The sequence below is a fragment of the Paroedura picta genome, chromosome 15, assembly GCF_049243985.1.
Source record: "Paroedura picta isolate Pp20150507F chromosome 15, Ppicta_v3.0, whole genome shotgun sequence".
Taxonomy (NCBI): Eukaryota; Metazoa; Chordata; class Lepidosauria; order Squamata; family Gekkonidae; genus Paroedura; species Paroedura picta.
The window spans coordinates 17,674,242-17,699,981 of NC_135383.1; the positions used below are offsets into that span (position 1 = coordinate 17,674,242).

The 25,740-nt window shown below is 46.2% G+C and overlaps 1 protein-coding gene across 3 annotated transcripts in view; it reads right to left on the reverse strand.

The window, feature by feature from the left end:
• The window catches only part of SSH2 (slingshot protein phosphatase 2), a 130,057-nt gene that overhangs the window by 62,923 nt on the left and 41,394 nt on the right, over window positions 1-25,740 (reverse strand). For 2 of the 3 annotated variants that reach the window (XM_077311292.1, XM_077311291.1), the window contains exon 2: window positions 12,601-12,644. The exons of the other annotated variant lie outside the window; for it this stretch is intronic. In XM_077311292.1, the coding sequence (XP_077167407.1) occupies window positions 12,601-12,644 (44 nt within the window). The remainder of the gene's footprint in view (window positions 1-12,600; window positions 12,645-25,740) is intronic. 3 annotated transcript variants of the gene reach the window in all.

Genomic DNA, 25,740 nt, shown 5'->3' on the forward strand with positions numbered 1-25,740 from the left:
TTTCATGGCAGACTCAATATGGGGTAGTTTGCCAGTGCCTTCCCCAGTCATTACCGTTTACCCCTCAACAGCAAGCTGGGTACTCAACCTTGAGCCGGCTGCTGGGATTGAACTCCCAGCCTCATGGGCAGAGCTTCAGACTGCATGTCTGCTGCCTTACCACTCTGCGCCACAAGAGGCTCCATTGCTCCTTAAGGATAAGGAAAACTGATCTGGTTCTTCACCGGTTTGAGCTGGATTTCTCGGCCTACACCCCTTCAAGGAAAGGTAGATTCAGGGTTGTTTTGCTGTTTTTGTTTTCCCCAGTAGTGCCTCAGTGATCAACAAGGTTTTGGGAGGGATATCAGTTTTCAACAGGCAAAGCTCCCTCATCAGATCCAAATTGTTGCACAGGTTTCTGAGTCCTTACAGCCCAGAAGGTGGGAGGGATGCTGCAAAGAACAGATGCAAAGGTACAATGCACATAGTAATTAACTTGATTCGGCTCATCTGGAGACTTCCTGCTCCTTTGAGCACACTTCTTTGCTTGCCTCCAAAACCTACAGACAGAATGAATGAAGAAGGCAGGACTATCGCTTTTTCTCCTCTTTCCTAAATAAAACCATTTTATTCTTTTAAGCAGCTTGGTGCTGTGCGGTCTATCATATTTATACTCTGCCAACAGGGTTATGGGTCCAGTATAAGCATTCAGGCAGCAAAATATAGGTTTTTTGATAGGCAAAGAAAAAAGAAACAACAGAAAATGGCAGTTTTCTGCAATATTCAGCATGACTACCTACTGGTTAGGCTTACTGAAGGCAACTGCGTGATCTGTAAGGAAACAATGAAGAGGCACTTGCTAGAGATAAGACTGTGGCATACCATTAGAGATCCAGAACTGGGAGATGATCAGCAGGGAAAACAAAGGATTTAGGATTCTGATCATGAAAGACTAGCCCCGATTAATGGTTTGATCAGAACAGACATTTTGAGAGTCATGCAAATGCAGACAGCAAAAGCAATATGGTCTGAATTAGAGAGGCGTTATGTTAAATCGTTTCAGAAAAGCCAGCTCTATTTAATAAAGAGATTATTCAGCACTATCATACTAGAGAAATGGAACTTTGTGCGACCACTTAGACAAAATGCTTAGTCTTACTGGACAGTTCAGAAGTGCTGGGAAAGAAATCTCAGAACAGGATCTACTTGTGTTCATTTTAATAAGTTAACAAGTTGCTTACTTATAACTGTTGTTCATCGATGTCTTGTGTCCCCCACTGAGTCTGGTTTGTTGGACTGAGGATTTTTCCCTCTTGGCGGCAACAGAAAATGAGGAGGATGAGTACTCCACTCTGTAGTCAGAAGATCCGACCAAAGGGAAAACCTGTGCATGTGCAGGTGGGTGCTCTCTTCCAAAGCTTTAGCAAGGGAAGGTTCTGAGTAGCAGACCTGTGCATGCGCAGTCCTAATGTGGGGATGCACAATGAGACAGACTATTAATATTGTGTTTCAAAGCAAAAGACAAACTATTGCTAACTGAAGTAATCAACAGAATTGAAGAGAAATACAGGCATAAACAGTTCAAGGACTGCAATACAGCTGAAGGAAATATTGAACAAATGTGATTTGTCACATGTGGAAAACAAGGTCACTTTAAAAAGGACTATAATGCTTCTAAGTAGAGGAGTATTTTTCCAAAACAAAAAAAGGAGGGTTTTAAACAGCCGCCCTTAAAGAAGGCTTCATATTCACTCAAAGTGCAACCGAATGTAAGGTATGATATTTGGACAGTGTGTACAAAACACGTATTCATACAGGGACTTCTTCTAAAGTAGCAGAAATAGACCCAGGAATTATAAAATGCCAACTTTCAATGGCCAAATTAGAGAGCTTTCATTAAAGATTGCTTATATGTGCCTCAACGCTAATCCTGCGTTGAGCAGGGGGTTGGACTAGATGGCCTGTATGGCCCCTTCCAACTCTGATTCTATGATTCTATGATTCTACAACACAGAAACAACCAGATTTTAGTAAGAGTACTTGCTAAAGGAGGGATGATGACATCATTTGGAGAAAGATGTTTCATCAAGCAAAAAGGGGAGGACAATACAGAAGGATTCATATCCTTTAGATACATGTACGAAAAATGCAAACCTGACTAACTGTTGCAATCATAAAAAATGTTCCTGGCTATGGCATTGATATCTTTGACATAGAGATGTCACTGCCCAGAGCCAGAACATGACCAAGAGCATACAGAAAACCAAATACAACACTGAAAGAGTCTATACTCGGTGCATTCAAGCTAAAGGGACAAGACCTAGCTTCAGTAACAGCCAGGAGACAAGTGCCCTCTAGAGTTAATTCATAGTGATGTATGTGGCCAAATAAAAACAGAAACCCCTAGTGGGGGGGGAATACTCTAGCATTTGACTATTTCTCAAATTATACAATTACCTAATTAATCAAGAAGAAAAGCCAAGTACTATAGAACAGTGGTCCCCAATCCCCGGTCCGGAGACCAGGACCGGTCCGTGGATCAGTCGGTACTGGGCCGCGGCTCCTTCTCGTCCTCCTCCCTGGCTTCTGCCTCGGGGGCTGCCCTGCCACTCTGCTGCTGGCTCACCTTTGGTGCTCTCCGGCAGCCACTATGGCTGGGGCTCCCCCTCAGCGAGGCGCTGCACAGCTGCTGCTGGCAGCGCCCCCCAGTGGGCAGTGGGAAAGCAGGGGCACTGGCAGGAAAGCAAGTGGAGCAGGAGCTCAGGCGATGGCGGCGACATCCCTCGGCAAAAGACTACCTCCCCCCGGGCCTCAGTAAAATTGTCAAGCGTTGACCAGTCTCCAGTGATAAAAAGGTTGGGGACCACTGCTGTAGAACCTCAAGGGTATATTGCAATGGTACGAAACAGATTCCAGAGAAAACCATAGACAATGGAGGGGAATATGTGGGAAATGACATGATGAACTACTTAGCTAAAGAAGAACTAGAGCATCAGCTCACTCCAGAACAAAATGGCATACCACAGAGAAGGAATCACTTTGTAAGCATGCCTGCAAATGCATACTCCTGGAATCACAGCTGCCTGAAAAATATTGGGGAGAAGCAATTAAAACCTACCTACAGAACAGGCTACCACCAAAGGTGCCAGAAAGACTCCATATGAACAAAGGTATGGACACAATCCAAGCATGAAGCCCCTGAAGGTGCTCAGCTCAAAAACCTATGCCTTTGTTTCCAAGGAGAAGCAAACCAAGATGGACATAAGAACTGAGCAAAGCATTTTTGTACAAGGGCTAGGATGTAAAGGATACAGGATTTTAAATCCAAGATCTGAAACTATAAAGATCTCTAACACAACATGAACAAGAAGGGAAAATATACAAAAACAGAAATGCTGAACATCAAAGAATCTTATAGAAGAAAATTGTACAGCAACCAGAAGCAGTGCACCTGAGCAGCATGAACTTTGCGAATGAAGCACCAGCAGAACCCCAAGATTTCTGTGACAAAAGCTGAGGTCAGAGGATCAACTAGAACAAATAAAGAAGTACCACTGAGAAGACACTCTTATTTAACTAATTCAGAGGCTGTGGCAGGGGAAGACTCAGAGAAGATGTCCAATAGCCAAGCAGAAAACTGGAAGAAGGCTGCAAAAAACCTGGAGCTCTGAGGACCAAACATGGTCATTCACAGACCTGCCTCCAGGAAAACTGCTAGAGGATGCAGTTGGATTTTCTAAGAATTCCAGAATACCTTATGGATGAAGATAAACCTAAAGGACTCTGCACACTAGATTTTGAGAAAGGACCCTAGAATATGCAAGATCTGTTATGTGCATGATTGAAAAATATGAAGCGTATCCTACAGGGGCTGAGGAGAAATGCATTTAGCATAATTAGGAACTTCCTGATATTTTTCAAATAGTCTCCTCCTATGTACTGATGGGCCCCTTTGAAGACTTCCTGCTCCCTTGAACACACTTCCCCTTTGTTTGCCTTCAGAACCAACGGACAGAATGAATGAAAGAGATGGACAGTTAGGACTCTTTCTTTCTCCTCTTTAGTTGTTTCTCTTCTAAATAAACCATGTTATTTGTTTAGGCAGCATATTTAAACTCTGCCAACATTAAATAGCATATTAGGTTGGAAGATGAACAAGTCAATGAGCGTATGATGGTATGGCTGGTATAGTTAGGTCTGGGGGCTGTCAGAGTGAATTTGAGAACAGAGTTGGCATTTTGGTTCATTCAGACCTTGGTGCAAGAGCTTCTGTTTATGTTAGAAGGGATGAGAAGTTGTTAAAGCTAAGAGACTTGCTACGTGCAAGAAAAGCTTTGCCTTCCAACACCTATGAAAGACAAATAGCATTGTCCAGCAGAGGTTGTAAGTTGTTAATGACGTGTTGAACCGGTTTTATCTGAGAGCTGTATGTAACCACCACTGGTGTTCTGTTGTTGTTTTCTTTGGGCCTATCTTGTGGGAGGTTTTAAGGAGCAAGATCGGCATGGTGGGACAAGAGGCAGAACGGAACTGAGAAATGCAGGGGGGGAAACCCAATTTATATACAATCATGAACAATGGAGCTTCATGCCATTGGTCAGTTACGGTTTAATTTATGTGAAAGAACAGTTGCATAATTTTATGGTTGGGGGTCACCACAACATGAGGAACTGTATTAAAGGGTTGCGGCATTAGGAAGGTTGAGAACCTCTGGTCTAACAGGAGACAGTCTTTCATATTTGTTGGTGGCAGCAGCTACTGCCCAGAGAGAGAAGATTATATTCTCCAGGATTAAGGAGAAATGGCAGGGCCATTGGGCAGAGACTTGGGTCATTTGTGGTGTTCCCAGAACCTATTTCTTCATAATGGGGTATAGTTTCAGTAAAGCCATTTCAGATAGCGTTGAGGGGGGGTTACAAAAGAGAACACCGGGGCTGTAAGGGCAGGCTAAAATATTTATGGCTTTAAAAAACAAACATCCAACAGGGGATGTGATTTATAAAATTATAACAAGGAGAGATTTTTCCTCTTCTCATAATCCTAAAACTAGAGGCTACCCACTGAAACATGAACAGTTAATTCCAGACTGCAGAAGTGTCTTGTTGTTGTTGTTAAAGGGTGGTTGCTCCAAGCTGATTCAAACAAGTCACTGAGGGCAGACACCTCCTTCTTGGCTGATTTGAAAGGCTTCAAAATGCAATTAAAAGCCTTGGGGGGCGGGAATGTCTTAAAATGTCTTTACTAGCTTTTTTATAGTCCCAACTTTTGAGACTCAAGATGGATTACACCATTAAAAACAATACAATTAAGAACATAAAACAGTAAATAAAACTAGAGAACAGTGTACCAAAACAGTATAATACATACAAATGATGCAACAGAGCGGAACTGCAAAACCGGTATACAATTCAATAAACACTGTAATATGCTGAGTCTATTTGAACCTGTAGAGCGAAGAGAGGGGAAATTAAAAACATACTTAAGGAACCCCTCTGCACTGCTAACACAGCTATGGAATTTTGGATTTCGCTACAAAAAGATGTTATGTGCTTTACAGCTCTCTGACGAACAATTAAAACTTAGAAACAAACCCCTTGAAAATGGGGTCTAGGGATCATTTACTGCATAGGGAGCATCTTTAAAAAAAAAAGGAGAGCTTAAATCCAAAAATTTCTCAGTCAAACTAGGAAGGAGGGACTCTTATTCTTGAGAGCACAGAAGAAATGGATTTGGACCCGGAGAGATAGTCACAATATCAAAGAACAGACCCTAATTGAGACTAGAAGAAGAAGAAGAAGAGTTGGTTCTAATATGCCACTTTTCCCTACTCGGAGGCTCAAAGCGGCTTACAGTCGCCTTCCCTTTCCTCTCCCCACAACAGACACCCTGTGAGGTGGGGGAGGCTGAGAGAGCCCTGATATCACTGCTCGGTCAGAACAGTTTTATCAGTGCCGTGGGGAGCCCAAGGTCACCCAGCTGGCTGCATGTGGGGGAGCGCAGAATTGAACCTGGCATGCCAGATTAGAAGTCCACACTCCTAACCACTACACCAAACTGGCTCTAGTAGAACCCATTCCGCACACGTTGGAAAATACATGCATTTTAGGTAGATTTCCCTGTTTCACACTTGTTCACTCTCATGAAACTGTTGGATGCAGCCAACAAAGGAGATCCAGAAAGCTCCATAGATGCAGGGGTACAAAACAAAGGGAAAATATTAACCATATGTGCACGTGAAGAAAGAGACCTATTAAGTCACTGAGGTTTGCCTGCTGCTCCTTTGTCAGACGATCCTCTTGGGGGTTAGCCACAGGTGACTCTATCCTCACCTATAACTGCACTTGGTAGAGCTGGGTCAATGCAGCCGCAACCACTAATGTGGATGGTGAGTTGAAGGAAGAACCTTTTTTACTTTCTTCCTCTCAAAGAGGAAAATTGTGGTCCTGGCACCCAGGCGCAAGGAAGTGAGGAACCTGAAAATCCTGTGCAAGGGGAGAAGAGGGAGAGGAATGCTGGCATGAGGACCATGGGTAGAGAATGAAGGCTAATTGTTGTGGCAAAGGAGGAGGAAGATGTGCCCACTAAGAGAGCAATGGTTCACCCACCATCATTACCCTGTTCTCCTTAAGCTTGGCTGGTAATGTAAGGTTTCTTGCTGTCCTTTCCAGGTCTTTGGACAAATACCCAACAGGGAACTTGACCCAGTCAGACAATGCCTTGCTAAAACATGCTCTAGGTACGAGGAAAATCCAATGCCACAAAGCTAGAGTGCAATCTAAATAATCACATAAAAGACCACCAATTGAGCACAACAAACAGGAAATCAGAGAATATTTCTGAACTCCAATTGTGGGGCTCCTAAATATACTACCTGGGGTGCTTTTCAAACATGAAGGTGAAAAAAATTTCATCAGGGAGAGGGAATTCAAGGAAGCATTATGGAACCTCAAAAAAGGCATGAAGCTAGGTGCCCCACAAAGTTATATTAATAAGCTGAAACAGAAAGGCAAGAACCGAACAATTTCTAGATACAGCTATCTACAATGGGCAGCCTACAGAGCTGAGCCAAAATCCAGGAGGCTGTTTTCCAGCAGTGATCAACCTCAATAGAGGAGAGCACACGAAAGGTATTTTGGAACTGTGCTAATCACGCTGTATCAGGCTATATGCTTCTGATAAACCACAGAAAGAAGAAATAGCAAAGTATTTTACAAAGTAACTGTAAAATACTAATTCTAAAATAAAAGTATTCTCTATAATATGTAAAGGGTGCAGAGATGGCGGGGCTAAAATCAGAGAAAGCACAGGTGGTAATGAAAACATAAAATGATAGTCACAGGCTCTAGCTGGTAGCAGCAAGATTACCTGACATTGGATGCCTTTTAAAAAACAAACGATCCAAATCCTGGAAGCCATGCCCCCCCCAGCAGAATTCTATAAACAGTTTAGTCATTAGGAATGGAGTATCAGTACCCTGAAGCACGTGGATGATGTTTTATAGCAGGATAGAATCCCACCAACATAGTGGTCATTTCCATAGCCAAGTTGGGAATCTATATTTACATCCCTATAGACTGGGAGGAAAATATTTTCATCATCATGGAACGTACAAAGCGAACGTCTGGAAAGCAACAACAAAAAAACCAGAAAAAATGCTAAGTACTTTCCCATTTTCTCAGCAGAAAAAAAAAACCCAAAAGTTTTAGAGTGCTCTGGAAACAAACAAACAAAAAACTTCATGAAATGACAGATCTAATTCTGAACAGAGTCATACAAAAGAGCAAGAATCCAGTCGCACCTTAAAGGCTAACAAAATTGGTGGCAGGGCATAAGCTTTTGTGAGTCACTGCTCACTTCTCTGGGTACAAATTAGATTCAGGGGTCCCAAACCTTCCTAAAAACACCTGGCAGGCATGGAAAAGGTCTTGGTAGACATCATGGCACCCAATGATGACATTGGGGACCCCGATATATATCAATGTATCTGCAGAACTAGAGCTAGAGGGAGATGGAGGGATTTCTCTGCCACCCACAACAAACCCCAGTTTTGCAGAAAAACCAGAAATTTAAACAAAACCAACAACCGGTAGTCTGCCTTCCGGATCCCACATCAGTGATTCACCCCCAGACCTATAAAAGACTATCAGCATTCCTGTTTTGCAGCTTCAACTGTTTTGGGGGCCTAAGCTTGATCCAGGGTACAACTTGCTTTTAGCACTGTGGTTGAGCCCTCTAGGACACAAAAGTAATCTGAACAGACCAGAATGCTTTTGTGGACTTTCAAGGAATACATATATCATTAAATGAGCCAATGGGTGGTGCTTTCTGTGCCCTAGGTCAGCACCTGACTGCCGTGGTAGAGAGGCTAAGAGAGCATAAACTGAAATTGAAATCCGTGCAAAAGGTCCCTCGAGTCTTGACTGTAGTAATATGCACTCCGTGGAGCAGGCCTTAAAGAGGTTTCAGAAACGGCAACTGGTACAAAACAAGACGGCTTCTCTTCTAACACGGTGGGCAAGGGGGGTCATTCTACACCTGTCTTGCGGTTTTCACAATTGGTAGGTCTATTGGTTTTCCAGTACACTTCCAGAGGTTGGTACTTCCTGTTGAAGGCCCTTATTGCTCTGCCTTTCTCTGGTGGATCAGCCTCCCAAAGGAAATGAGACCGTCTGTGATTCTCTTGCCGCTTCAGAGGGCTTGTAAAACAGAGCTCTGGAAGAGTTTTGCCTTTGGCAGCACCTCGGGATAATTGTCCTCCAGGCGCCTCAAGACAGCAGCCTGCTCAACTCTTTGACGCTCGCTTCTGCTGGTTGATTTAATTCGGTTTTTAGAATCATGTCATCTTGTACCGATTTTACGGCTAGCACCTCCCTTGGGTTCCTGTTGTCACCAGGGAGAAAGGCAACCTTGTGTGTCTTTTTAAGTAAGTAAAACCACACAGAGCATCCTCCCTCTACCACATAGGAGCCTACCTAATGGGGACCAGGTAGAAAGGCCTCTAGGGGGGATGTGTGACCCAGCAACTCTTCCCTTGGAAGTTAAGGCCGCTCTCGTAGCGCTGTTCAGCTAAAGGAGGGGGCTGCAGGACAACAGGTGCGCTGGGCCTCTCCTCTGTTTCATGTCAGGGGAAGCAAAAGGTTACTTGAAAGGGAACGAGGGCCTCCGGGTAAATCCTGGCTTTGGTTAAAACCTGTGCAACTCAAGATTCTTAAAAATGCAGATCTTTTCGACAAGCACACAGCAAGAGTCACACCAGAAGGTGAATTACTGAAGGATCACACACAGCAAAGCTATAATCGGATGTGGCTTCCAGCAGTGATCAGTATCTCCCCCTTTTTCTTTCACAAACAAAATGTGAGTTTTTAAAGAATTAAGATTTGTTTTTCCTAATAAAATTTTTTTGGGTGGGGGATTTGAAGGGGAATATATTCAATTAAAAAGTGAGGTATTTAGTAGTATTGAGCGGGCCAAACATGTCCTACTGAAGAAAAAGAACTGATTTTTTTTGTTGTACCCTGCTTTTTATTACCCAAAGCAGTCTCAAAGTGGCTTACAATTGCCTTCCCCTCCTCTCCCCATAGCAGACACCCTGTGGGGGAGGTGAGGCTGACAGAACTCTGAGAGAACTGTGAGTGGCCCAAAGTCACCAGCAGGTCTCCTGTGAGATACCTGGGACTAGCAGTGACTACTTACCCTGGTGTCTAGAGGGAACCTCCATGTTCAGAGGCAGTAAAGGTCTGACTATCAGTTCCTGGAACTATCAGTTCCTAACCCAGGATGCTGGATTAGATGGACCTCTGGTCTGATTCAGAAGGCTCTTCCATTCCCCTCTGTCTGTGAGCCAACTGAGGTATGCCTCATGCCACAAGGCCTACAAGAAGTCTGAGCTAGTGCCAGAGTTGGGTGCTCCCCCCTGCATCCCCAATCCCTACCATTAGGTCTGGCCACCCCTTCCTCTGGAGTTCTCCTTCAGGGGTAGTCAAACTGCGGCCCTCCAGATGTCCATGGACTACAATTCCCATGAGCCCCTGCCAGCAAACGCTGGCAGGGGCTCGTGGGAATTGTAGTCCATGGACATCTGGAGGGCCGCAGTTTGACTACCCCCAGAATTATTGCAAAGAGGCAGCCTCTTTGCTGTGTTGCAGGCAAAAAAGAGCAGGGGGAAAGGGATGATGGGAAGTAATATGCAGTTAGGCTCCTGTTACGGGGAGAGGAAGGGAAGGTGATGGTAAGTCACTTCGAGTAGTGAAAAGCGGTCCATAAAAACCAACTCTTCTTCTTCCTAAACATTTCAGAGCCCACCTCAGAAGAGGGGAACTTTGCTGGCAGGAAAAACAATAAAATAAAGGAGCTTTGGAAAGGGGCAAAACGTCTTTCTTATCTTGCTTTGTTTCTTTCTCTCCAGGACCTCAGTGTTGAGTGACATAGTTATCAGTGGTACTCAGAGTTTTTCAAGTGCCTCCAGTTTCTGGTCCCTGTGTATAAGGCTTTTAAAAAACCACCACAGCTCCCACACCTGTGGATTCACACTAGTTTTCCTCTCTGCTGAGGACGGTCTCCCAGGCAGCAGGACAGGTGAGAGTCCCAGGACTTCTGTGAGGACCTCCAAGGGTGCCCCAAGAAGTAGTGCTGGAAAAACTAAGCAAGGCAAGGAGCCATTTTGCCTGGGTTGAGATTCATCTTAGGTGTTTCTGCAGCTGCCCAGGTTCTGAAATACGAGCCAGAGCAGTGTCCAACTGCATCTGCGAGACCCGGGTAGAAATTTCTCCACTCTGTCGTGGAAGCTTGCTTTGGACCGGTCATATCCTCTCATCCTAACGTACGTCGCAGGGTTGTTGTGAGCATAAATAGGAGGAAAGAAGAATGAGGTAAGCCACTGTGGGTTCTCATTGGGGGGACTGGTAGGTACACAAGAAACAAATTAAATGAAATCCTCCAAGCCATTCTGACTTTATCAACCATGCAGACTGACATTCCTAAGGCAAACAAAGGACAGTGGCTGCTGAGTTTTTCCATCCATGTATTAAAATAGAAGGGGGAGGGGAAATCATTCCCATTCAAAGAATAAAACTTTTGACTTGGCAGAGAGAGAGAGAGAGAGAGAGAGAGAGAGAGAGAGAGAGAGAGAGAGAGAGAGAGAGAGAGAGAGAGAGATTTCCTCGGAGGCAGGCTTATCTTCCCAGCCCCCTTGCAAGAGGAAGTCTCCGGATGGAGGTCAACTCATGAGCAACAGCCAGTCGTTTCCCATGGCAAGAAACTATTTTAAATATGCCAGAAACGTTATCTGTTCCCCCCTCTCTCTCACGCACACGCATACAGAAGTCAAGTCACACCCCTGTACACAATAATCCCCATACCAGTTTTGGGAAGGGGGAGATGCACGCAATTGTTCTCTCTCCACCTCCAGCCCATCCAGAAAAGTTACTGCTGTGCCACTTGAAAAAACACGGTGTGATTTAAAAAACAAGCCCTGACCTGGATAGGCCAGGCTAGCCTGATCTCATCGTATCTCGGAAGCTAAGTAGGGTCAGCCCTGGATAATCTTTGGGTAGAAGATCTCCAAGGATCCTGATACAGAAGCAGGCAATGGCGAACCACCTCTGCCCACGTCTTGCTTTGAATACAGCAGGGGTGGCCACAAACTGGGGCTCTCCAGATGTCCATGGACTACAATTCCCATGAGCCCCTGACAGAACACTGTCATCCATGGATATCTGGAGAGCCATGGTTTGGTCACCCCTGCTCTACGGGATTGCCGTAAGTCAGCTGTCACTTGATGGCACATTCCACCACCAATTTGAAAGGAAGGAACGAGCCGCAGGGAAGGCTGCAAGAGCTACACGAGGGTGGTTCACAAATCACTGTTGACTTTCCTTTCCCTTCCCATGCTCAAAAAGTAGCAAGAGACGTTCTCTCTCCTTCTCTTAATACTGCAGAAAGATTGCAAGGGGTTGGTGGTTTCGCTTGCTATCATCAATGAGAAAAAAGAGTCTACCCCAAAGATTCCCCCAGAAATAGTGTGTGCTCTGGCAAAGGGCAGGGTCCCACCGCTCCCTTTGTACCATAGGCCAGACGACTCAGAGGCCATTTTCAATCCCCCACAAAGTCCAGGGAAAATGGACCACGACCCTACCCAATCATTTCAGGCACTAAGAGACTCCAAGGACAGCTATAAGTTCGCGCAATTCCGCAGAGCCTTTAAGACGGAGCTCTTCTGCCAGGCTTTTGTTTGGGGCCAAAACTAACATCTACCTACCTTTCTATTCATGCCCCACCCATCACTCACTGGTCCATGTACTTTGCACTGACCACTCCCAAATCATCCTGAATCTCTGGGAGAATTCATCATATATCTATGACCTGTTTTAACTTGTTACTGTTATTTAAATTAATTTAAAATCTAATAGTATGATTGTTATTGCATATTTTATATATCTGTGTGCACCAGCCTGAGCCAGCCTGCTGGGAGGGCGGTTTAAAAATCTAATAAACGCAAACATAAGCAAGACAGAAAACAGCCAAGATGTCAGAATGCCGACATACACATGAATGCCTATGCAGAACACTTTTCGCCTATGTCCATCTGGTTATCTGTATTTATTCGAATTGCATGCCACTTACCTTCTGGGCTGGAAACGACAGTCATCTTCCCCACTATCTGCCTCCTGTTGGGGTGGGGGGAGAAGGGAGAAAGAAGGAAATAAATTAATACACTTGATCATCAGCCCTCTACTAGAACTAAGGCTAGCCCAAGGCAGAATGTCTGACAGCAAAGCAGAGGACCATTTACCATCTAATGGCAGGAACCTGATGGCTATTGCAGCCACTTCATGATGGGACCACCCCTGATTAAAACATTCCATTTGCTTAGTCAGGGGTAGTCAAACTGCGGCTCTCCAGATGTCCATGGACTACAATTCCCATGAGCCCGTGCCAGCAGGGGATCATGGGAATTGTAGTCCATGGACATCTGGAGGGCCACAGTTTGACTACCCCTGGTCCAGTTGTGTCTTTAGGGGCATCCTGTAGACCACAGCAACATTTCGTGTATGGGGTAGTCCAACTGTGGCTCTCCGGATGTTCATGGACTACAATTCCCAAGAGCTGCTGGCACGGGCTCATGGGAATTGCAGCCCATGGACATCTGGAGAGCCACAATTTGGCCACCCCTCTAACTGAAGGTCCATCCAAAAAGCATGAAAATATAGTTTTCTTTAAAGGCCTGTGACTCTGCAAGAAAGGGCAATGGTCTCAAAATCCTTTTCCACCCTGATGGGTATGGACCTCTGAATTGAAGACACCTGGGTTACAAGACCCCTTCCCATCTGAGTTGATGACACCTGGGATACAGGACCCCTTCCCATCTGAGTTGATGACACCTGGGATACAGGACCCCTTCCCATCTGAGTTGAAGACTCTTGGGTTACCCCTTCCCATCTGAGTTGATGACACCTGGGATACAGGACCCCTTCCCATCTGAGTTGAAGACTCTTGGGTTACCCCTTCCCATCTGAGCTGATGACACCTGGGTTACAAGACCCCTTCCCATCTGAGTTGAAGACTCTTGGGTTACAAGACCCCTTCCCATCTGAGTTGATGACGCCTGAGTTACAAGACCCCTTCCCATCTGAGTTGATGACCCCTGGGTTACAAGATTCCTTCTCATTCTAGTGGGCATAATTGTCTGAGCTGAAGGCCTGAGCACAAGACCCCTTCCCATCCTCGTGGACACTGACCTCTGGGTTGAAGACCCCAGATTACAAAACCCCTTCCCACCCTGTTGGACATTCGCAATGCATTTCTCCTTCACTGCTGCCATTTTTACAGCACTTTCTAAACTTCCAAAATTCTCTGTCGGAGTGTTCACTAGCACACTAGCTATCAGCTGAAAAGAAAGTTGTTCAGTAACAGTGACATTTTATCTTGCTGGTTTTGGCAGCCACCAGAACGAAGAACAAGGAAAAAAATGGGACAGACGTCGCCAGAAACTTGTCAAGACGTGTGTGTGTGTGCGCGCGCACATGTTAGCAAAAAAAAGTTTTCAGGGTAAGCCCGGCAAGATCAGATGCTGAAATCTTTTGGGTTTGAAATGAATGACAAAAGCCTCAACACGCCGGCGGGATTTGGTTGGCACTCTCGGCTCAGGCCTAAAGCGTGCCCAATTCTCCAATAATCTTCAAGGCAAACGCACTGCTTCAGAGATGTGTGATCTGTGCAAGGCTGGGAGAAAAGGGGAGGGGGGAGAGAGAGATCAAGCACACAGGCTTTATCTGTGAAGCAGCAGATGGGCAGTCATGGGACGGCCAAAAAGCATTGGGGACGAGGGAGTGAAAATGGCATGGGCTCAGACGGCAGCAAAGAAGCGGCGTCTCAAAAGGGATGGGTCAAAAGTGCACGTCAAACTAGCGCTAGGAAGACAACAGCACTCTTGGAACAAATGCTTCACGCTTCTCCATAGGAGAGGCTTGTTGGGGGCGGAGGAAGCAGATATATGCAACCGTACAATGCCTGTGCGTTTGTATGTAAGACTGAATAGGGTATTTAAGACCGTAACCCAGGCTTTGGCAACCAGGGTTTCATAAAGCCCTGGAGTTTCTTGACGGCCCTGGAAGAGTTTCCCAAATGTTGTTGTCAGCCTTCAGTCGTGTCCGACTCTTGGCAATCCCATGGCACAGTTGCCGTCACTATCCCCGATCCCGCACCACCTCCCTCAGTGGTGCAAAGTTCTGGCCGTGTCCATTCAGAACATGTCCAACCACTGTGCTCTTTGTCGGACGGGTTTCCTTTTTCCACTGACGGATCTTAGCACAATTGCTTTCTCCGATGAGTTGGATTGCATGATCTGGCCAAAGTAGATGAGCCAGAGTTTCCTGATTTTGCCTACAGTGATAGATCAGGCTTTATGTGCTGTAGGATTTCCTTGTTTGCATCTTTTGCTGTCCATGAAGGCACAGAAGCCTTCTCCAGCACCACAGTGCAAAGGAATCAATTCTTCTCTTCCCAAATGGGGGGGGGGAGTTGATTTTATATGTAAAATTATATATAAAATTAATTTTATATATTTATAAAGTGTGTGTGTGTATGTAGATAGATAGATAGATAGATAGAGAGAGAGAGAGAGAGAGGGAGAGAGAGAGAGAGCCTCTTGTGATAAGGCAGCTGACATGCAGTCTGAAAACTCTGCCCATGAGGCTGGGAGTTCGATCCCAGCAGCCAGCTCAAGGTCGACTCAGCCTTCTATCCTTCCGAGGTCGGTAAAATGAGTACCCAGCTTGCTGGGGGGTAAACGATAATGACTGGGGAAGGCACTGGCAAACCACCCCGTATTGAGTCTGCCATGAAAACGCTAGGGGGCGCACCCCAAAGGTCAGACATGACCTGGTGCTTGCACAGGGGATACCTTTACCTTTACATATATATGAGCATGTCCACAGCTAAGCTTCCCAATCATATTCTGCATGATCATCATGCCACTTCTGGAATGATCAGGGGTTTCTCGGTGATAAAAAAGCTGAGAAAGGCTGCCCTAACCAAACAATTCCCAAACTCTGTGCCGCCTAAGAACTGCCAGGATCTGTAGACACATAGAATAATGGGTACCACAAGAGTCCAAGCCCTCTCATACCCCACTCAATCAGCCTTGGAAGAGCGACCTTTGCAAGGTCGCAAGTCGCCCACTGGGTTCGCCCACTGGCAGGTGATTCTTAGAGTCACTGCTCCACATATGCCTGCTAGAAAGGAGAAAGGAGCAAGCCCAGAGCGGTGATTCATGCATAAGCAGCCTCTCTAGAGATAGAGAATCCTGTTTTAAGTTACTGCCAGTGCACAGACAGGGCAGAATTACCGACTCTCTTCCACGCCTAACTGGAAAGAGATATGGCCAGAAAATCGGCTTGTGCAGAAGACCACTAAGAACCTCTTATAGCTAACCCCAGAAGTTATCTATGGTGCCGACTCTGCCTGCCGTGAGAGAAAAGGCAGAAAATTCATGCCTTATCGCTGTCTTCCTGCTGTCTTTCCCCGTCCTTCCCAGAGGACACAGCAGGAAATAAGCACCGCAATGACAGAGGATGGTGGGCGGGCTGTATGACTGCCTAGATAAGCCCCCAAAGAACATCGGTTAAAGCGAAGGCACCTGTTGTCCTTTGTGATCCCTGTGCATCACACCTGTGGGGAAAATAGTAAGCTGATCGCACCTGTTCCCTCCTCCAGGTAGATCAGGAAAACAAGTCCTCCTTTCCAAAGGGCCAATCCTCTCCTGCTCTGGCATCCAGGGCACAGTGTTTCACAAACTTAGAACTCTGAAACGCCACAAGCTAAGTTTAGCTATTGTATGACTTTATACTCTGTCAAGAGATTTCTTAATAAGTTGAAGTTGGTCCTTAAATATAAAAAACATCCCTTGAAAAAGCTGTAGGCGAAACGCATCGGGACTTGTGAAAAATAGAACAAAAGAATTACTGAAACTGAAGACTCTATATAAGTCCAATTTAGATATTTTTTTTATTGCCATATTGGTTTCCCAGTGCGTCTGTACTATTCACAAACTTAGAAGGCTGAGACTAAGCAGCACAATTTAGGCACAGGCAAACCCTTCAATAAAACAGCAAACATTGCTGTCGCAGAGGGCACTTTAATTGGAAATGGACACACTGCAATTCTTAGCCATCTAATCAGCAACACGATCCCTTTGCTGAATGCTGAGCGTTATGGATGGAGGGGCTATTCCGAATGTCTTGGGGTGATGAGCACCCGTGCGTGCCAGCAGTAAGCACTGGGAGAGGCGGGTGCAGAGCCTCATTCTGCCATGGAAGCTTGCCGGGTGACCACAGGTCTGTTACCCAACAGCCCGTCTCACAGGGTTGCTATTGAAGAAGATTAAGCATTGGTAATTAATACTCAAAGACTTTGAGAAGGAAGGACTCCCTGGAGAAGAGCCTAATGCTGGGAGCGATTGAGGGCAAAAGGAGAAGGGGACGACAGAGAATGAGGTGGCTGGATGGAGTCACTGAAGCAGAGGGTGTGAGCTTAAATGGACTCCAGGGAATGGCAGAGGACAGGAAGGCCTGGAGGATCATTGTCCATGGGGTCGCGATGGGTCGGGCACGACTTTGCAACTAACAACAACAACAAATTAATATCCAGAAAGTTAGCAGAGTGCCTTATTATGGCTAGTAACGCAGCATGAGGCAGAGGGCATGTGGTGAGAAAACAACAAACAAAGGCACGTTCACAAATGTGGTACTTAACTAATATAAGAATTATTTAATAGAATATAATACTACATACTTAGAGGTAAATATAAGGTTCCTATTCTAATCTAAATAGCTGGATGGAGAGAGATGCTTGAGACCTCTCTCTATAGGTTTGAGAGATGGAGTTTGAAAGATGGAAGAGAAGAGGAAGAGACTGGGGAAACAGGAAATTACCCTCTAGGGGCAGGTCAGTAAGATCAAAGGTGAGCGGTCAGTGTCCCTGTCTATCTCACTAACTCTATGGTGAAGAGAGTTCCTGTTTACAGCCTCACAAGTCAGGAGACATCGCACAGAGAGCTGTTTCCAACAGCTATAAAGAAAAACTGGAAGACAGCCTTCTTGGGTGTCCATCGAGGAAAAAAGTGGGATATAAATGAATAAATAAAACTGTTCACACTTCAAAGATCACATCCTATCCTTAGTGTGCATGTGTGGGTGGCTCATAAAGTAGTAGGATACTGAGTACAGAACAGAGACCTAGTTCAATACCATCCTCTGGACAGGTAATTTCTTCTAGAACAGGAGTCAACCTGTAGTCCATGGACATCTGGAGGACCACAGGTTGACTACCCCTGTTCTAGAAGGCTAACATGAGGAGTAGCTCTGAGGACCATCATAGCCAAGGCATTCTATGCTGAGGATCTATGAATATTGGCTGCTTCCCAACCATGTTTCTTACAGTAAGCAGGTAAGAGACTTTAGGTCTATGAGTTGGGAATCGAAGGAGGCAGGAATGGGTTCTAATCCCTGATAAATCCACTGCCTCTTAAAGAAAGTCCCCAAAATGTCATGTATGGGAACAGTCACTGGGGAGTGGTAAACTCTGGACCATGGTTTTTGTATTGGAAGGGCAAGGGGAGGCAGGCACAAAGTTAATAGACTTGACTATTGCTTGGAGTTTCTGGGGACCCTGAGGGGTATCATCTCCCTTTAAACTATGCAGACCTCTTTCCAAACATGAGGCCGTAGATCCTTGCATGAAACTCTGATGTGAAAGTGGACAGCCTCAGCCATATATGGCGCCAAAGAGCAACTGCAGGCGCCATCGTTTTTGAGCAACAATCAGCCACATGGCTTGAGTGGTTAATTTGTTGTTTGGTGGGGCAGAGACCTTCACCTCAAACCATTCCCGTGTCCCTGTTTTCTTGTAAAAGGTGACCCAGCAGGGAGGGATGAGGGGCCCCTGCCCCCCTCTCCCTCTCCCCCCCCCCCCAAAGCTCCACCAAGACTCCTGGACCTGTTGTATTATTATTGGGGATTTTAATGGGGATTTTATTGGGGTTTTATTGTTTTAAAATTCTATGTGTAAAACGCCGCAAGGTTACAGGAAGCGGCGGTACAGAAATTGAATAATAAATAAATAAATAAATAAATAAATAAATTGTTTAATGTTATACAGTTACTCTGTTATTATCAGTTAATAATAGTCATGTTATAATTAGTTATATGTAATGTTTCCTGTGTAGTTTTCAGTTCTATGTAAACCGCCCTGAACCTTCGGGGAGGGCGGTATATAAATGTGAAAAATAAAATAAATATAAAATAATATCTGGTGCTGATACCTGGCCATACGAGCTAGATAATTCATTGTTGTTGTTTTTTGAGGGAGAACTACAGAGGAGTAAATCTTCCTTCCAAGCTGCCTTTCCTAAGAGCAGAACGTACTTTCTGTTCTTTAGGCTCCCACTACATTTGGGTAGGAGGGGGGCAAGGTGTCAAAAACAGCAAGTATTCCATTTCAGGCTGCACTTTGTACACGGTTCTAAGCCCCTTGTGTTGTTGACGAGGTACAGAAAGGTTTCTCCATGACTCCTTCGCTATTTAGAAGAGCGTAAGGAACATGAGCAGGGCAATAAGAGCACGTGATTCAGAATCCGCTGGCAGAAAACAGATAAGAAGACTGTTTCTCTCCGTCTTCCTGTCTACTGATAACACCATAAATAGCCCCCTAGGCAAGAGTGGGCAGACAAGCTCATCTTCTCTGTAGATTTACCTACAAGGCCAGCCAAGAAAGGTGTCTCAGGTCTTACGTTGCTTGGCTGCTCTGAGCTGGGGAGTGTCATGCAGTTCACAACATGAAACTAAAATCAAGCAGAGGCGGACCACTAACACTGGACCATAAACAACAACAGCTATTTCCTCTAACTTGACAGTTTTAAAGCCCTGAAAGCCACAAAAGATTCCCAACCAGCCTGCCTAGGAGGGCAAGCAGACAAGCTGCCTTTGACAGGCCATTCCGCAGCAGGAATGACAGTCACAGAATGTAAGATGAAGAAGAGTTGGTTCTTATATGCCACTTTTCTCTACCCGAAGGAGTCTTACAGTCGCTTTCCCTTTCCTCTTCCCACAACAGACACCCTGTGAGGTGGGTGAGGCTGAGAGAGCCCTGATATTACTGAAGAAGAGTTGGTTCTTATATGCAGCTTTTCTCTACCCGAAGGAGTCTCAAAGCGGCTTACAGTTGCCTTCCCTTTCCTCTCCCCACAACAGACACCCTGTGAGATGGGTGAGGCTGAGGAGCCTTGATTATCACTGCTCAGTCAGAACAGCTTTCTCAGTGCTGTGGCGAGCCCAAGGTCACCCAGCTGGTTGCATGTGGGGGAGTGTAGAATCGAACCCGGCTCGCCAGATTAGAAGTCCGCACTCCTAACCACTACACCAAACTGGCTCTCTATTCATGGTGTTATCAGATGGCAGAGGCACTCCAGGAGAATGTCTGCGAATGATCCCAGAATACTGAGGAGGAATCTCTGCGGAGGGGGGTCATTTCTGCCCTCAGACAGGCAGGACTTTCATACACTCAACACTGGAACTTTGATATGGACCCAGAAAACAAAACAAGCAACTGGCACAGATCTTCCAGATTTGGCAACTTTGCACCAATTAAAATTCCAGCTGCTGCACCTGTGGCTGCCAAACCCCACCCTGGTCCCAACATTACAGCCATACCACTAGGCACCACCACCTGGTTCCAACACCCTTTTCGTCTCCCCTGCATTCCCCAAAGGCCAAGAACTGGAACAAGCATGCCCGGGTGTTTTCCTCCCAAGCAGTTAAAACACATCCCAGATTTCAATTTTGTGAGTAAAAACGCAACGGCGCTCCCCACAGCCTCGTGCTTGGCACGGCAAAGTGTCGTTCCCCTCCGAAGCCGCCAAGCCTCAGCTACTGAAATGAGGTGTTGGGACATTCTGCCTGCTGAACAGTTGCCCAGAAAGTTGCAGAACAGTCCAGAGGCCAAGGGGGCATGACCATTCCTTCCAACAGGCTGTTTTGCCCACTGTGAACTGACCGACCTTTCCCCTTCCCCTTCACTTCACTTGGTGTAGCTTGGTGGAGTGGTTAGACTGGCAAGCCGGGTTTGATTCTGCGCTTCTCCACATGCAGCCAACTGAGTGACCTTGGGTTCCCCACAGCACTGATAAAGTTGCTCTGGCCAAGCACTAATAGCAGGGCTCTCTCAGCCTCACCCACCTCACAGGGTATCTGTGGTGGAGAGAGGAAAGGGAAGTCGATTGTCAGGCGCTTTGAGACTCCTCTGGGTAGAGAAAAGTGGCATATAAGAACCAACTCTTCTTCTCCTTCAGTAATATCAGGGCTCTCTCAGCCTCACCCACCTCACAGGGTGTCTGTGGTGGAGAGAGGAAAGGGAAGTTGATTGTCAGGCGCTTTGAGACTCCTCTGGGTAGAGAAAAGTGGCATATAAGAACCAACTCTTAAATGACTCCAGCCTAACTCCTGCAAATACTCATCACTTACGTTGAGCCGGTGCTGTGCTGCCAACTTGGCACAGTGTCATGCTGTTCCCTCCTTATCTTCCTCCTATGCTGTTCCCAAGGCTCTGGTGACAGGAGAGGCAAACTGGTTAAATAGAGGACTCTCAGTTGCCAACTGAGGGCTGAGGAGCTATTGTATTGGTACTTGTCTGCAGATCTATATCTGGCTCCTCAGAGACTGTCTCCTCCTGCAGCATCAATATAACCGGTTGTGACTTTGTGTCATGTCTGCTGATTACCTCTTCCCCAGAAGAGTCCTCGGTGCCACTTTGCTGTACCTGGCTGATCCATGACACTCAGATTTCACAAAGAAGGCTGAGGTACAACTGTTTTAAAGGGACTGCTACCTACTAGGCTGTTACCAATACACAGTTGCAAGCAAACATCATAGGGCAAAAAGAACACAGGCCTCTCATTGAGCATGAGGTCTACAACTTGCCACAAACTGATGAAGAAACAGAGAGAAGAGGCCTCCAGGAGACTGACTGCTCTTCTAATTTATCTCCATTGTACAGAGGTTGGAATATGGCAGCACTCATCCCTTCCCATTCCCCCCTCCCCTTCCCAAGCCACTGCAATGGGTAAATGGGACGGGACTAAGAGGCTTTACAAGCTGCATGGCAATCCTTAATCACAGAATCATAGAGTTGGAAGGGACCTTCAGGGTCATCTAGTCCAACCCCCTGCACAGTGCAGGAACTCACAACTATCTGCCCACCCACTCACAATCTTGCCTCTGCATACTCTCAAACAGCAGACGTGTTGTTGTCAACCATTCAGCCATGTCTGACTCTTGGTGATCCCATGGCACAACGTCCACAATGATCCCTGATCCTGCACCGCCTCCCTGAGCCGTGCACTGTTTTGGCCGCTGTCCATCTCAATTGCGCCCGACTGCCATACTCTTTTTCAGCCTGGTTTCCTTTTTCCACTGACCAATCCTACCATAATCGCTTTCTCTATTGAGTTGGATCGTGTGATCTGGCCAAAGCAATTGAGCCAGAGTTTTGTGATTTTGCCTACCAGTGACATATGCGCTGTAGTGTTGCCTTGTTTGTGACTTTTGCAGTACATGGAACCTGCAGAAACCTTCTCCAACACCAGAGTTCAAAGGAATCAATTATTCTCTTGCCCAATTTTTTCATCGCCCAACTTTCACAGCCATAAGTAGCTATTGGAATATGACAGCAGGACTCAACCCCCTTGCAAGCCAGTTGGCAATGGATAGGTCACCAGAAGACATGACTGTACCCAGTCAAGGTAAGAGTTCAGATCCCTGGGAGCTGACCTTTGAAGATCAGAAGAAAGAGGCATTTGCACAGTAGTGGGGCAATGCCGGTGGTGTACACAAACACACTCACATCCCCTGCAGTGTGACAAACTGAGGCTTCAACTGGGGCTAGGGAGAAAAGAAGCTCCCCTAAAGCTTCCTATGAGAATGGCTCAGGTTTGTATATTTTCCTGACCTCTTCTGTTACTTTTGGCCAGACTCCTAACAAATTCCAAGCCATTTTGCACCAATCGTTCCCCATCATTTGCTGAGTCTCTTGCATTTAAAGGCTGAGCTTGACAACCATCAGCCTTCTCCCATAAGTCTTCTTCTGCAGCCGGAGTGACATCCGAGTGCAACTGAATTTGCTCAGAGGGTAGCCAAGATGGTCTACAGTAGAACTTTGATTCAAGCCCTGTACCACCTTAGAGACAGGCAGAGAATTCCTCAGGATGAGCTTCCAAGAGCCTGAACAGCCACCCTTTCCTTTGTTATTGGGGCACTTTGCCATCTTTTTTGTGCTTCAGCCACCCAGCAACACGTCAGATGTCGACCATCTGTCTTGGAGAACTAAGGTGGCAACTGAAGAGATGCGTTAACAGAGCCATCATCAGCTCTGCAGTGTGCATGTTCCCCTTGGGCAGCAATCTGCACACTCACTCCTGCCCTGTGGGAGCGAACCACAACATGCTGTTAAACCCTATGTCACTAGAGGGAAGCAAACTCAAAGCAGAGAGAAACCTCTGTTCTCTGCGGAGGCTCGTTGCTCCCTTCCAATCTCTCTCTTTCCAGCGAAAAAAATAGTCAAGGAAAGCAGAGATGGCAGGAGAACTGAGGACTGAGTCATATGAGACAAAGCCCTCGTGGTCACCACAAGGGCCTTGGGAGCTCCATGCCCACCCTCACGCACATATACGTTTCCCAGCAGAGCAAAAAGCAGCCCCAAAGGCAGTTTCAGGTCAGCAAAACACTGCAGAGGGTGGGAGCTGAAGTCCCTTTGCCATGCATCAGAATTGGGCCCCTGTATCCGTGGGAAGCATGGAACCCCTTAGTGCACATAGGATCCAATGCTCTCACCCTGACCCTGGGAACCTCAGTATCATGTGAAGCAGCTCTAATTCTGCAGATGAATTCAACTCCCTGTCCTGCTTACCAATTGCTTGGAGGGACCCAGTTAAAAACAGATTTTAAAAAATCAGCTGTTAAAAAGAGAGAGACAGAGAGAGACAGAGAAGAAGAAATCTGGAACATAAATACTTTCACCACACACTACAGAACTCTCTGCCTCAGGATGCTGAACCAGCTGCTACTTTGGTGGCTCGAAAAGAGACAGACTCAAGGAGGAGAGGCCCATCAAGGGCCACAAGCCAGGACTAAAATGGGACCTCCATATTCAGAGACAATATTCCTCCAAATGCCAGTTGCTGGAGGGGGGAGCAGAGGGCGAGCTTTGTCCTCTGTGCCCTTCCAGTACACTGCATCTGGTTCGCCACTATAGGACTATTCGTGTCAATAGGACTATAGGACTATCAGACTGCTTTAGAATTGCCAATCTCCAGGTGGTGACTTGAGATTGTCTAGAATTACAACTGATCTCCAGGCGACAGAGATCAATCCCCCTGGAGAAAATGGTCACTTTGGGAGGTAGTTCCTCTCCATCCCTAAATCTTGCCTTCCTCTTGCCCCATCCCCCAAATCTCCAGGTATTTCCCAACTCAGAGCTGGTAATTCTAGTCTGCTCCCTTTGTTCTGTTCTGGCCCTCGCTGAGAGCGGCTGGTACCAATCTCTTCACTGACTACCAGCCACCCAACTCACCCTGAAGGAGGGCCACGGAGGCAAAGAAAGAGTCTGCACTCAAAGTACCAGAGGCAAAGTTCTGAACTCCCGTGGCAAACAGTGTACCCGAAGGTAGGTAAAGAAACCACTCTGCCCCACCCTGCACAACCCAAGGGATCGTTTGAGAACGAATAAGCACTGCGGCGTAGCACGCAATGCCCCATTGTTTAAGCAGCACCGTTACCGGGTTGCGCCTGCTAAAGAGGAGGGAGAGCCTTAGAAAGCTGCGTTCAAAACCAACCCACGCCTACTTCAGCCAGACATGCCAGAAACAACACCACACAACAGTCAAAGAAAACAAGGGCAGGCCAAAAAGAGATTGCAAAGCATTAATAAAACGGCAGTAACAACAATAAACGAAAAGCACGCACTTTGGAAGAGCCAAGATTGCCTGGGCCTTGGCCTTGGAGAGACCGTGGGGTGACAGGAAACCATTGAGAGGTCCTTGGATCGAGATCTGAAACGACGTGCTTCGGTTCCAGCAATGACCACAGAGCCTGCAAAAAGCCCAGTAAGGAACCAAACCGTGTGCCGAGTGCGGCTTCTGCTGTCCAGTGTGGAAGAAAGAGGAAGGGAAAGCAGCCAAAGATCCACACGAGGGGCTCCTGAGAGACGCATCTCTGAAACCACAGCCCCTCTCGATCTCTCTCACCCTCTTGAAATATCTTCCCGGGTCTATGCGGAACGTGCTCCAGGCAGTTTCGAGAAAGGGGTGGACCCCAAGAGCCGGCATGGAGGAAATTACCACTCACAACTCAGAACAGAAATGTGGCAACAAGACTTCTGAATACAAAGGTCTCTTATGGGACTGTCCATAACACTGCACTTGAAGACTCTTAAAGCTAGCCCGAGTTTAAGTAGTTAGAAGAATACATATCCTAAATAGTTCATATAAGCCCTAGAAGCTTTGGCACTGTCTTTTTTGGATTCCCGAGCCAGGTTCTCTGAACAAATGTGCACCACCCCTATATGGTTACAGTAGCTTAACATGTTTTAAAAACTATATTACAAATTAATTAACTCCCACCAATTCAGGAAACCCTTCCAGGGCACTCAAGAAACCCCAGGGGTTGAGAAAGCCTGCACTAGAAATTAGTACATTAGAAATTAGTACATTAGCTACTTCTTGAGAACCAATGTGGTGGGGTGGTTAAAAGCGGCAGCCCCTAACTTGAAGAACTGCACTTGATTTCCCAGTTCTCTACAGGCAGCCAATTGGGTGATGTTGGGTCAGTCAGTTCTCTCAGAGCTTTCTCAGACTCACCTATCTCACAGCACGTCTGATGCAGGGGGCAGAAGGGTAGGCAATTGTAAGCCACTTTGAGACTCCTTTGGGTACTGAAAAGCAGGGTATAAAAAACTCTTCTACTACTATACACAGAGTGATTAAAATGTAGAATTAGCTGCCAGATCATGTAGTGTAAGCAACTTTAAAAGGGATTCATGGAGGATAAATCAATGAATGGCTACTAGCCACAGTAATGGAGGGGAACTTCCACATTCAGAGGCATAGAATAGAATCATAGAATTATAGAGTTGGAAGGGACCTCATGGATCATTTAGTCCAACCCCCTGCACTAAGCCCCTAAACCTCAGAGCCAAGAGGCAACAGGGGAAGGTTTC